This window comes from Geotrypetes seraphini, chromosome 4, assembly GCF_902459505.1.
Source record: "Geotrypetes seraphini chromosome 4, aGeoSer1.1, whole genome shotgun sequence".
NCBI lineage: Eukaryota > Metazoa > Chordata > Amphibia > Gymnophiona > Dermophiidae > Geotrypetes > Geotrypetes seraphini.
The window spans coordinates 57,116,582-57,130,312 of NC_047087.1; the positions used below are offsets into that span (position 1 = coordinate 57,116,582).

At 39.1% G+C, this 13,731-nt stretch overlaps 1 protein-coding gene across 6 annotated transcripts in view; it reads right to left on the reverse strand.

The window, feature by feature from the left end:
• Positions 1–13,731, reverse strand: part of TOX3 (TOX high mobility group box family member 3) — a 317,190-nt gene that overhangs the window by 90,960 nt on the left and 212,499 nt on the right. For 3 of the 6 annotated variants that reach the window (XM_033940241.1, XM_033940239.1, XM_033940237.1), the window contains 2 exons: positions 12,989–13,054; positions 8,779–8,808 (listed from right to left, as the gene is read on the reverse strand). The exons of 1 other annotated variant lie outside the window; for it this stretch is intronic. In XM_033940241.1, coding sequence (XP_033796132.1) covers positions 8,779–8,808; positions 12,989–13,054 — 96 coding nt within the window. The remainder of the gene's footprint in view (positions 1–8,778; positions 8,809–12,988; positions 13,055–13,731) is intronic. 2 more of the 6 variants (XM_033940240.1, XM_033940238.1) reach the window with 1 other exon arrangement.

Genomic DNA, 13,731 nt, shown 5'->3' on the forward strand with positions numbered 1-13,731 from the left:
CGGCAGAGGCAATGCTTATGTTCTTATCTGTCCAGGCACATGCCTATCCCACCTAAAAAGAAGAATGTTCCATATAAGCAACAAATTGCCTTCTGGTGCAACCTCATCTGGAGCATTGCATTCAATTCTGGTCTCTTTATCTCAAGAAAGATATGGTGGCACTAGAAAAGGTTCAAAGAAGAGGGACCAAGATGATAAAGAGGATAGAACTCCTCTTGTATGAGGAAAGACTAAAATGGTTAGGGCTCTTCAGCTTGGAAAAGAGATGGCTGAGGGGAAGATGTGATTGAAGTTTACAAAATCCTGAGTGCAGTAGAACGAGTACAAGTGGATCAGTTTTTCACTCCGTCAAAAATTATAAAGACTAGGGGACACTCGGAGTTACAGGGAAATATTTTTAAAACCAATAGGAGGAAATTTGTTTTCACTCAGAGATTAGTTAAGCTCTGGAATGCACTGTCAGAAGTTGTGGTAAGAGCGGAAAGCATAGCTGATTTTAAGAAAGGTTTGGACAAGTTCCTGGAGAAAAAGTCCATAGTCTGTTATTGACAAAGACGGGGGGGGGGGGGGAGCCACTGTTTGCCCTAGATTGGTATTATGGAATATTGCTACTCCTTGGGTTTTGGCCAGGTACTAGTGACCTGGATTGGCCACCGTGAGAATGGGCTACTGGGCTTGATGGACCATTGGTTTGACCCAGTAAGGCTATTCTTATGTTCTTATGGTTAAGAAGCTCGTAGGAGTAAAATCTTTCAGCTACTAATTATATGGGAGACCTTGCACAATAGTAACCAACTGTATAATCCAAGGGTCCCCAAAGTCCCTCCTTGAGGGCCAAATCCAGTTGGGTTTTCAGGATTTCCCCATTGAATATGTATTGAAAGCAGTGCATGCACATAGATCTCATGCATATTCATTGGGGAAATCCTGAAAACCCGACTGGATTTGGCCCTCAAGGAGGGACTTTGGGGACCCCTGGTATAATCCTTCAAGTAGTACAGTTAATAAAGGACATAAACCCAAGGATAACACATCGGTATCCTTGCCTTTGAAATTATAGCTTTAAATTATATAATAGGACTGGGGCAATTACCAAAACATGAATTTCCTAGATTGGATAAGTATCTACTCAAGCTGCAAGCGTCACCAGTCAGCCTGGGTATAAAGATTTGGTATTCTATCAGAGATAACAGCAAGTTGAAGGAACTTTAAAGACTTGTTTTAATCAGCTCCAGTTGATCCAGCAGCTTAAGGTCTATTTGATTCAGGAAAATCTGATTATGCTTCTCCAGTCTACTGTGATCAGCTATTTAGACTATTCCAACTCTTTTCTTAGGCCTCTTTCAAGAATGTGCAAAAGGTTACAACTTATTTAAAAAAAAAACAAACAATAAAAAAAAATGGCAGTGAGATGACTGATGGGAAACTGAGATGGGACCATGTCAGTCGGCCTGCTGTTATGAAGTCTGCATTGGTTGCCAGAGTGTAATTTAGAGTTGTGTGCTTTACAGAGCTATTTATAAAGGCCAGCTGCAGTATTTGGCAGCCAAGCTTGTCTGGTATTCCCCTTCTAGACCCTAGAATTCTTTAAGAAAAAGCTGCAGCAGTTACCACTCTTAGATGTTGTTCACCTGCCCATATCTAAGAGCAGTAAAGTTACATAGGGACAGTTTTGTAAAATAAGGTTCTTCAAAATGAGATTACCGAAAAATATTAAGGCCTGGTTATTTGTTCAATTATTTGGGGAGGATGATTGAATTATTTGTTGTATAACTCATTTTACTGTATTTAAAAAATACTTATAACTTGATTTTATACTATGAATTGCAAAGGGGAAGTAGCTACTGCTAGACAAGGCTAAAATATGTAGCCCATTGGTATAGATTGGCCCCAGGGAAATTAAAGGAAGAATGAAAAGAAAAGGTCTCACTGCAGAGAAGGACCATGAAAGCAATGTCCTGAAGAATGGAAAATCAGGCTTCTGATTCTACCCCATCTTACCCACACTAAATAGGATAGATATGCTGACAGAAAATAGCAGGGTGCTCGGGGGAAGGGGGAAGAGAATAGACAAAACAGCAAAAACAAGGCGATGGAAAGAACAAGAGAATGAAAGTCCTGACTCACAGGAAGAGAGGTGCTCTAGTTTAAAGGGCACTCTGAAATACAAATGGTGAACTGAGAACCCCTGAGAGCAGAAGAAACCTAAGTCCCAAAATGAACATTTATATGAGAAGGTATAATATGATGGATAGGAGGTCCCCTTGGTGGAGAGAAGCAACTGAACAGTGAACCCGGAACGTCCACACTAACAAAGGTAAAAATGAGAAACTACTTATCTACAGTAAAAAAAAGTAACCGATTGGCCGACATGAGATTTTCTCTTTAATGTTAAAAACATAGGCATGATTTCTATAGTTTTGCTTGAATGTATTAAAATTAAAATTATAGATAAAATACTACACACTATCCCCATTTGTTTTGTCTGAAATAGCTTAATGCTAATTAATCTAGAAAAATGTTAGTGAAAGATCTCATTATCTGCAATAAACTGTCATTCTTCACACCGTTAATGATGATATAAATTAATAACTATTTCAGAGATGATGGAAACTAAAACACATGCAAAATATTTGCTACCATACAGAACCTGTCAGCTGTCATTCTGTGCTCCCAAGAAACATGAGATTGCATAAGTTGCAGCCTTCACTCTAAACCAAGTTAATTTTAAATTGTAGAGTAGAATCTTGTAGCTGTAATCGTGTTGCACAGCAAAAGGTGCAATGCTTTCACACTGTGGAAACTCAGGATCACATACACAAGGGATGGATTCACCATGATGAGATGTAGCTGGCTAATGGACATAACCCTATGGCTGCATTTGCAGTTATTTGGCACTAATGTGGTCTAGTAACAGATGCAACTGTAATTTGTGACTCATTTGCTACCCCATTACTGCTTAATGAAATCTAACATATCACATTAACAATACGGATAAGCACTCATTCTTGTTATATGGCATTTAGTTGTTTTCATTACCAATGTAATTAACACTTGAAATATTATTTCAATAAATATTTGAGGTGCTCTAGAAATGGGTCGAGGCAATTAAGACAAAGAGGCTGTGAAATAAGATCAAAGCATATGAAATTTAAGCATTTGGGAATTATATTTCTTACACTGTTACAAGTTTAAGATGACAATTTTCAAAGCTGTTTATATGAGCAAACAACAATTTACACATTTAAATTGACTATCAGAGTATTGCTCTCCCTCAATGCAGCTAAAAATACATATGTTGTTCTACAATGCATATTTTAGTTGCATTTAGAGGAGGCATTCTCAGGGACATATTTAGGTCAGGGGAGGAAAATAACACAGATGGCTTGCATCTTCAAAGATGCATACATTATTCTCCATTCAAGAAGGGCCTGCACAAAACAGGTTCAAATTGCCACAGGTACTCAGTACCTGCAGCAATTTTCAAAGCAAAACATGCATATACATTATCTTTGAAAACTGGGACTACAACTGATGGTAAAATGTACTTGGGGACTTTGACAAAATCTTTCTCACTCTCTGTCTCATCACTTCGAATTCTGGTACAATCCCTTATACTGAGTCAACTCGATTATTGTAACATCGCCTACTTGGCACTCCCCCAGAAGTATATGCGGCGATTGCAACTAGTTCAAAATGCAGCAGTTAGACTACCTTGTGGACTGAAATTTGATTACATGATACCTTCCTATCCACTTTTACACTGGCTGCCGATGGAGGCACGTGTGAAATTCAAGTTTGGTTGTTTTTGCTTCAAGATACTTTATGGCTTAGCCCCTAAATACATAACAGACCTTTTCTCTTTCACAACCAACAGACACAAGCGAAGCTCACACCCGAACTTTGTTTCTCCACCGGTTAAAGGTTGTAAATTTAAAAGTCATCACCAACATCTTTTCGCACATCAAGCAGCATTATGGGGTAAAGACCTTGAACAATTGCTCGTGCCTACTACCTATAGGGAATTCAGGAAATGCCTAAAAACATATCTGTTCCTGAAATACTTAGGAAACCAACCTATACAATCTTAGCTCTCAACAAACGATTGCTAGAACTATCAATCACTAAGTCTGTTGATTCCATTCAATCTGTAACATTTCTAATCATTGTAAACCGCATAGAACTTCACGGTCCTGCAGTATATAAACTGTTATTATTATTGTCCCTATGTAGATAGTTTAAAAATTATCTTCAGCATGAAATACATTGTCCCAGATATCACTTTAAGTATCTTGGTCATATTTCAGTTTTAATGAAATTAATGAGATCGTGGCACTCTTTAAAATGTCACAATGCAGTATGTGAATGTGTTGGCTACAAATTACTACACATTGCATAAAGCAAAACTGCTCATCTGTTAGAGAGAGAGATGTATGCATTCATTTTTGGCTCATTTATTGAATTTTTCCAATGCTTGGGTGGTATTTTTTGTTCATTTAACATATACATTTTAAGAACAAATTTTTAACATGTAAAACTAAATTTGTGTGTGTTTATTCATGCACCTTAAGGTAAAATTAGGTCTTATCTGATCATTTTCTTTTCCTTAGCCACAGCAGATGAATCCAGATGGAAGGGTTATGTCCATCTACCAGCAGGTGGAGATAGAGAACATTGAATTGCCTATAGCAGGCATGCCCACACTTTTTGGGCTGCAAGCTACTTTTAAAATGACCAAGTCAAAATGATCTACCAACAATAAAATTTTAAAAAACGCAGAGAAAATGTTAATTATCATTTATATTCGGGGGGGGTTTCAAAGAGGTCAAGGCAGATGATTGATTATACAATGTCACCTCAGTAACAACTGTACAAAAATAGACAAATATACCCCCTCCCTTTTTACTAAACCGCGATAGCGTTTTTTAGCGCAGGGATCTGCGCTGAATGACCTGTGCTGCTCTCGATGCTCATATGCTCCCTGCACTAAAAACTGTTATTGCAGTTTAGTAAAAGGGGCCATAGTGCAAAATATAGACAGCAGATATAAATTCTCAAAACGGACATATTTTGATCACTAAATTGAAAATAAAATAATTCTATGCCCACTTTCTGTCTGTCTCCCTGTTGTCTCTCTCCATGCCCCCTTTCTTTCTTTCTTTCTCTCTCCATGCCTCCTTTCTTTCTGTTTCCCTTCTTTCTTTCTGTCTTCCTGCCCCCCTCTTTCTTTCTTTCTCCCTGCCCTCCCCCAAGCCACCACCACCACCATCGGGGAACAGGCTGCATTCTGAGCTCTCCCTACTTCCACGCCGTAAAGAAGACGCAGAAGCGCCAGGACCAGCCTTCCCCCACCTTACGTCAATTTCTAACGTCAGAGAGGAAGTTCCGGGCCAACCAGGCAGTGATTTGCTGGCCTGGAACTTCCTCTCCGACGTTAGAATTGACGTCAGGTGAGGAAGGTTGGTCGGCCCAGCGCTTCAGCGTGCTCTTTACGGCGTTGGGAAGCAGGTAGAACATGAAGACAACGTGAGTCTATCACGGAGCCCAGGATGGGCTTAGCGATTGACTCGTGTTGCCTTCGCGATCTACTGGTCGATCACGATCGACATTTTGGGCACCCCTGGCCTATAAGATGGCACACTCCCTGGCTTTCCAGCATTACTCTAACAAAACAGAAGAACAAATAGTCCAGCACTGACCACCATTTGGCTACCTCATCTAAATAACTTGTCACCTTCTAAGTGACCACCCGTAGTACGAAGGATCACCTTATTATGGAACACAACCTGTTACGGAGACAAAACTAGCTGAACAACCAACCACATTAAACAAATAACTAGTAGCAGAGCAGCAAACAAGGTGGGACCCTGGATTCATCTGCTGTGACTAAGGGAAAGAAAATTATTAGGCAAGATCTAATTTTACCTTCCCAGTCATCAGCAGCAGAAGAATCCAGAAGGATGCAATGTAGCAAAGCAGTCCACAGCTAGGGAAGGATGACAACACTGCCATCATGAGCACCAATGCCCCGAAGGATGAATCGCTGCACGCTGTCATGTCCACCCTATAATGTTTTGCTAAAGTGTGTAGTGATAACTGGCTGGCCACCCAGCAAAACTCATCCAGAGTAAACATCTGTGATTCCGCCCAAGTGGCAAGTCCTAGTAGATTGTGCCCGCAGTGCCTGCAGGGCCAATTTATGGGCCAACATGCATGCGAACAAAATTGGTTCCTAAATCCAATGAGCCAGTGAAGCTTAGAAGACTGCCAAATCACTAGACCAGGAGCGTCCAACTTCGGCCCTCATCAGGTCAGGTTTTCCGGATTTACCAAATGAATATGCATGAGATCTATTTACATACAATGGAAGAAGTGCATAAAAACAGATCTCATGCAAATTCATTGGGGAAATCCTGAAAACCAGACTGGTTTGTGGCCCTCGAGGACCAACGTTGAACCCTGCTTTAGACAGTTCTCCAAATAGCAGAAACAAATAGTCTGAACAGTGGAACTCATTTGTAATTCATAGATAACACCGCAGAACTCTGTGGATAGCCAAAGGATGTAGTTGATTGAAGAGTTACAGATAATCTACCTACCTAAAGGAAGGCAGAAAAAGCAGCTGGTTTATGTGAAAAATTGTCATGATCTTAGGTAAAAACAAGTGAACTATGCGCAGAGTAACCCCAGCCACCAAAAAGAAGAAAGGGATCTCTACAAAATAGGGCCTACAGCTCCAAGATATGCCTGGCGGAAGAAAATGCAACTAAAAACACCACTTTCAAGGTAAGGTCCTTCCATTCAGAACACGGCGCCTATAGCAATGGATGTAACCTAACGCCTTTGAAAAAGCACACATCTGGGTGCACTACCAGTGACCTGTTCTGAAGTTGACCCAGGAAACAGGTTAATGCTGTCTCTTGCACTTTAAGCAAATAAGCAACAACCCTTTAGAACAACCATCCTGAAGAAAGGCCAAAATCAGCAGAAGTGCTGCACACAAAGGTTCCAATGCCCATTGAGAGCACCAAAACTCAAATGTTCACCACACCCTGGCATACATTACCGAAGTAGAGCTTTTGAGCCTGCAAAGAGTGGTTGTAAGACCATAGCAGAAGGCACTGTCTATCACTACTTAACCCTGATAAAGCAGATCCGCCACTAGGGGCAATCGGCATGGATCATCCGCTAAGAGTTGAATGAGATCTGCATACCACAGGTATAGCGATATATAAGAAATAAATTATTATTATTATTAAAATTTCAAATGTAAGAAAAGGCCTGAAAACAACAAAAAAACGCAGATCAGATAAGAAAGACACCTTCTCAACTTACTTGCAGTTAGCAAAAACTGAGAGGGCAGGTGCCAGCACCCTGGGAAGGAGGCAGAGTTTAAAGATATACGGGTTCAGATGGATAACTCTAGCATTCAGGACTACTAGACACATTGCACTAGAATAACAATTTCAATATAAAACAATACATGTATGTAAAAATATAAATACAATTAAAACAAATTGTCAAGAAACAAAATGTGCAAGCATTAACAATTGTGTGTTATCTCAGGAGATCTAAACGCTTTAAGGTCTTTCCCAGAACAGTCAGATAATAATCTTCCAATCAAATGTCAAAAAAGTAAGGAAAACTGGACAATATTTTTTTAGCAATGTGTGGACACATTGCATTACAGATTCTTTCAGTACCTTAAATATCAATACAAGTATATAATCTTCAACATCAAAAGCATCAAATGCAAATTATGCATAATGGGAGTAATATGTTCCACCTAATGGCTGGTGGTCAAATTGTGCATCAATTGTTGCAGCACTGGACCCCACTGTCTCAAGGTACTGAAGAAACTGAGACACTCTTAGGCACAGGCTTATTATCAGTACTCCAAGTGGCTCATTAGACCATAAAACCTTGAGGTTAGTAGGTGAAACTTGATTTTTCTTTTTGACATAATAGGCAATGGGCCTGACCTTCTGGCACCTCCCATGTATTCCAAACTCACAATGGTCAAAGATGGATATATTTTTATATTTGGGATAAATTCAAAGCCACTGCTCTGCCTCTATGACATGGTATGAAAAACTGATGTGGCAGATTCAAACAAAGAAATCTTCAGGATGATAGATGAGAAAACACTTAAAAAAAAAAAATTGATCAATATAGTTGAAAGCCTACAGCAGAGACTAGATAAGCATGCTACTAGCAACTAGAATGACAAAATAAATTGAAATGTGTAGAAAATCTTTATAGGAAAAATATAACTGAAGAAATACAAAGAAGCAGGACCATCAAGCTCATATGGTCAAAGTCTCTGGCAGGCAAAAAAACCAAATAAACAAAACCTGAGGGGAGTAGCAGGGTTTCAACAATGAAGCAAGCTCTGGATCAGACCGTCTGTTCAGTGCTAAGTACTCTCATGTCACCCTACTTGTATGACTTCAATGAATTTGCTTGTTTTCAGTGAACAGTACTTTTATTTATGTACATAAAGTTCTATGGTGAACATATTTATTTTCAGATATGAACTTGCGTGTATTAGCTTCACAATGGAAGGGAAAATTAAAAGCTTTTTTTAAATTTTAGAATAATAAAAAAAGAATTCATGTCAGTCACATGGCAATATATATATATATATATATATATATATATATATATATATAAATAATCTACATATCAAGATGTTGCTGTATTATTTATGATTCATTTATAGTATTTAGGAGGTGATGTAACAAACACAAGAGGAAAGATTACAAGAATGTGAAGTACCTTGAAACAATCCTCAAACCATTGCTGCTTCTGTAAGTGCAATAAGAAAGATAAAGATAACCCAAAAATCTGGTTAATATAAATGCAATATAGAGGCAGAAAATCCCTAGAACAAACACCAGTAATCCACAGTACAGTGCAATTCAGATTTCTAAAGGTATGGAAGAAATTCTGGAGGACATATCTGCATGAAAAATGCAACACATTCCTATTATAAATATATTTTAAATGTAGGTTTGCTTTAAATGAATTCTATATAACTATTTTTAAAATGGTTATACTTTTCTTGCCAAAAGACGGTGACTACATAGTTGAATGACATCTGCACCAAAACGTTCAAAACATTTGTTCCTTTTGATAAAAATGCAAATCTGGAGGACTGTTGTATCAACATATAACAGCCAATGTCTGACACGGTGAATTATCACAGCTGGAATTAAATTGTCTCTGAACAGCTGCTAGCAGCAGAGCTTTCATCAATGTTTGATTCAAATGTAGGAAAGAAATTCTACAGAATGAAACATGTTGTCCTTACAGATGGGGTTTCTGATCATTATCACAAATAACACTGGAGCCTGTGCCAAAACAGTACTCGCTTATCTGAGCAATCTTGTTGGGTAAAAAGAGACAATGGCTACTGAAAATCATTTACAAAGTGCCAGCTTTAATTCAAGCATTCACATTTCTTTATCAAATCTTCTTAAATATGATTCCTTTCCTATCATTTATCTTTAGTTGTTTGTTATCATTTATTTTACAATAACAATAATAGTTGATATGGAAGAAATGTCACTTTTGGTTTCAGATGCCAAGGCCACTCAGTTGCATTATCCTTTCCTGTGCTCTTAAAGTGACTTGAATTATTTTTTATAAATGTATTTTTAAAACTTTATTACATATGTATTTGGTTTCAATAATCACATTTCACTTGATATGTAGGGTAGGGTAGGTTCCCTCCTCTCCTCCCAATTTTCACTGCTTCGCACAAAGATACATTTTGGGCAAGTGCTGTGCATTAACGTGGAAGGTACAAAATTGATTCCTGGGCTGCGCTTCTTCTAGAGAATACCAGAGGGGGAAACTTATCCTCAACCCCTTCTTCACAAACTTTGATCCCCGTCCTCACAAATTTGAACTCCACTGCACCGGTTCTATCATATTTGATAAAAGACAATTGTTTGCTTTTTTTTTTTTTTTTTGTACATATGAGATTTTGGACCGGATGGGGAGAAACTTTGGGCTCCTTTTACTAAGGTGCGCTAGCGTTTTTAGCGCACGCACAAAATTACCGCATGGTACGTTTCTACAATAATGCCAGCTCAATGCTGGCGTTAAGGTCTAGTGCGCGCAGCAATTTAGCGCGCGCTATTCCATGCGTTAAGGCCCTAACGCACCTTAGTAAAAGGAGCCCTTTGTCCCAGTGTTATTCTCTAGCTTCTGCTCCCCAAGGAAGTTAGGACCAAGGATGTTTTGAGAGCAGAGTTCACAGCCATTGGCAAGAGAGTGTCTCGGATATTGCTCGACAGTGTTACCTAGTAGTCCAACTTGAGGCCGGTTAGCAGAGATTCAGAGGGAACTGGAGTTTGTGGAAACTAGCCAAGGACTGTTCCCCTCCCCCTCTTCACTGGACTATAGAGAGAGGGAAAAGGGGTACTGCATGAAGGCTCAAGAAGTCATAGTCCAGCAGTGAATGGTTCTAATTGAAATGGCAGTCCAAAAGTCAATGAAACTGCTGGGGCAAAAGAGGATTCACTGAATAAGCTTGATGAACTTTATCTGAGGAAAAAGCATCTATTCAGTGTCGCTATCTCTCCATTTCTCCTGTCTTTGTTGCAGTTTTCCGACTGTTTTCTCATTCATTCACATACACCCATCTTCTCCTTCCTTTCATACTTTGCTGCTGCTACTGAGCCCTGCCTACTGTCTGTCTCCTACATAGGCTCCCCATTAACAAAGCTCTGTCCTCAATTCACATTACTTCAACCTCAGTGCCATCATATTTCATAATCCCTGTTGCCCATCCCACTGAGTGGCATAGGAACTACATGGAATGGGCAGGAAATCCCATGGGCCTCCGAGTCTTGGGGTGCCCCCTAAGCCAGGGCTCAACAAACCTCAGGTGCCAGGTTACTATAGTGACTAAAAAATCAGACCTAGCGCCTAAGGTTTGCAGCTAGTACACGTACAAAACAATACTGCACATGCAACCTTTTCTTTCTAGAAAGCCAGTTAGAGGGAGAGCAAATGAGATGCTGCGTTCCTTGCCGAAGAAATGAATGCAGCATCTCACTGGCTGGCAAGGCCAGCAAAGACATAAAAGTATCTCCTCACCCAATGGAGCATTTGTAAGCCCACTTGGAGCACTAGGGATTGAAGCATAGCAGTTGCTTAGCAGTGGAATGCTTTTTTCCTCCCCCCTTCCCTCACTTACGTACACATGGCAGTTATGCAGCGGTAAAGAAGGGGGCCAGCAGTGAACAGCAAAAACATCAGGAAGCAACAGCAGGAGCATCGAGAACTGGCAGAGAGAGGTGCATTGGGGACCCACAGGGAGGAGCAGGAGGCGTATCGGGACAGGCCAGAGGAGTGGCAGGAACAGTGAAACAGAATAGCATGCAGAAGAAAAAAGTCTCCAGCCTATGGTAATGCCATTTAAAAACTTTAAAAAGAGCCTCAGGTTTGTTTGGGGAGATGAGAGATCATGAGAGACTACTGAGTGGGATTTAGTATGGAGGGAGTCAATTATGTGGGATGAGAGGGATGGGCCATAAGAGAGGGGGGACCCTCCATATTTTTCCCATGGGTCCCTGATGTTCTAGCTATGCCACTGAGTCCCACCCCATTCACAAAACTGAGCCCTTTCCTACTAACACTTCAGTCTCATACCCTATTTCTGATGGTATCACATTAGTTTGTCCATTTCCTCTCACATTTTGATACTCTCAAAACCATATTAAACTAATAAAGACAGCACCAAGCCTTGCTTTCTCTCTCCCTTTAATAAATTATTGTCAAGAATCATCACCTTCTCTTACAAATTCCCCACTAACAGCACTCAGCCCAACTCCCTCATCCTTCTTATTCAAGTTGTCCCTCTTTCCATCTTCCTTACTCTCTTTCTCCAATATAACTTCTATTCTCACACCTTAAGCAAAAGCAGTGAATAGAAAAGATGGGTGCAATGTTGCAGAATTACTGGAAGACAACACAGTACTACTGGGAAAAGAGAGAGAAGAAAAGGAAGGAGATATCATTGTGCTGGAAAATGCACAATTTCCCCCATACATTCGGGGAAAACGTAAACCAAATTTAAATCAAATTGAACTTTACCTGGTTCAAAGTTCAACCTTGAATCAGCTGCACATATGTAATCAGAAGATGATACTATTATTGCATGTGCTGGCATTACAAAAATTAATGACAAAAGGTAATATAAAACATGGACACTTACTTATGACTTATCTCTTGCTCTATACTCTCTGTTGGTATGAGACTAAATGCATAATTTCCATAAGAATCAACTTTTCCCAAGACTAAATGCATAATTTTCCATAAGAATCAACTTTTCCCAAGAAAGATTCCAAGATTTTTGACCTATAGTACTTCTAAGAACATGATTCTTATTTGCAAGTCCCGCATAAAATTCCCAAACTTTCCTCACTTTGGTCTTTTATGCAAATAAATTAATTTGCCAATGGCATATCTGAATGAGAATTTTAACTTCCAATGCCTACCATAACAAAGAGCAACCCCACCCCCACCCTATTTACAAAACCGCGGAAGCGCTTTTTAGCGGTCAGCAAGCTGAGTGCTCTGCGCTGCTCCCAACACTCATAGGAACTCTATGAATGTCAGGAACAGCGCAGAGCATTCAGCGTGCCGGCTTGTGCTAAAAAACACTTTTGTGGTTTTGTAAAGGAGGGAGGAGATAGTCTCTTATTCTTCACCTCCTATTTAGGTCTTTTTTTTTCTTTTTTGTTCAAGAGGTAGATTTGTTTCCATTGATATGCTATGTAAGTAACAGCTTCACCAGCAACTAAATTGACTAGTAATAGAGAGCTGTCTGGTTATTTTCTATCCCATTAAAGTCTTTATTTTGTGCTTCATAAAAACTGCATTCAAATTCCATGTTTCACTCTCATTTATCCACTGAAAGTCTGCTAAATTATATAAGAAAATGGCAGAGTACAAACAGACAAAACACACGCACCTCATTTGCAGCAAGAAATGCAGTATTTGCTTCTGCCATGTTCATGTAGCTGTTATTACTTCCAAACTGAAAGAAAAATAGATTTTTGTTTCAATCTTAAGTTTGATATATTCCTGTTTACGATTACACAGCAATGACATTCTCTTTTCATTTATCAGAGTTAACCCACAAGCAGCATTTTAGAAAATATAAGATTAGGATGCAAAAAAATAGTAGCTGCAAAATAAGCAGACTTATTCACCACAAAATTGTGTTAGTCAAAATAATGAATTTGTATTATTTTTGTGTTCTGTAAACAATTAGAAAAATTAAGCTTTTGTTTTCAATCTCAGTCTTTTAAGTGGCCAGTAATGACTACAGACTATCATTAGCATTCTGTTAATTGATATAGGGCTCTCTAACAAGGTAGTAATAGTGAGCTCCAAGAAAGGATCAATATTGGGGAATTCAGTTTTAACAGTTAATAGAAAATTATTTCCTTTTTTTTTTTGTTTAGGCTAGCATTCTCTTTTCCCCCTCAGTTGTTTCACGACAACTAATATACCATCATGACTACTAAAAATAAAGAAAAATACGAAGGATTTTCAGAAACAATGATTTATTCTTATACAAAACTCACGTCTAAGTAATGATGAATTTTTGAATACAGAGATTTCAGAATCCAGTCACGGTACAGTGGGGTGCAAAAGTCTGGAATCACTTGTGAATTTGTATTTTTTTCAACTTTCCGACCTTTTAATTTC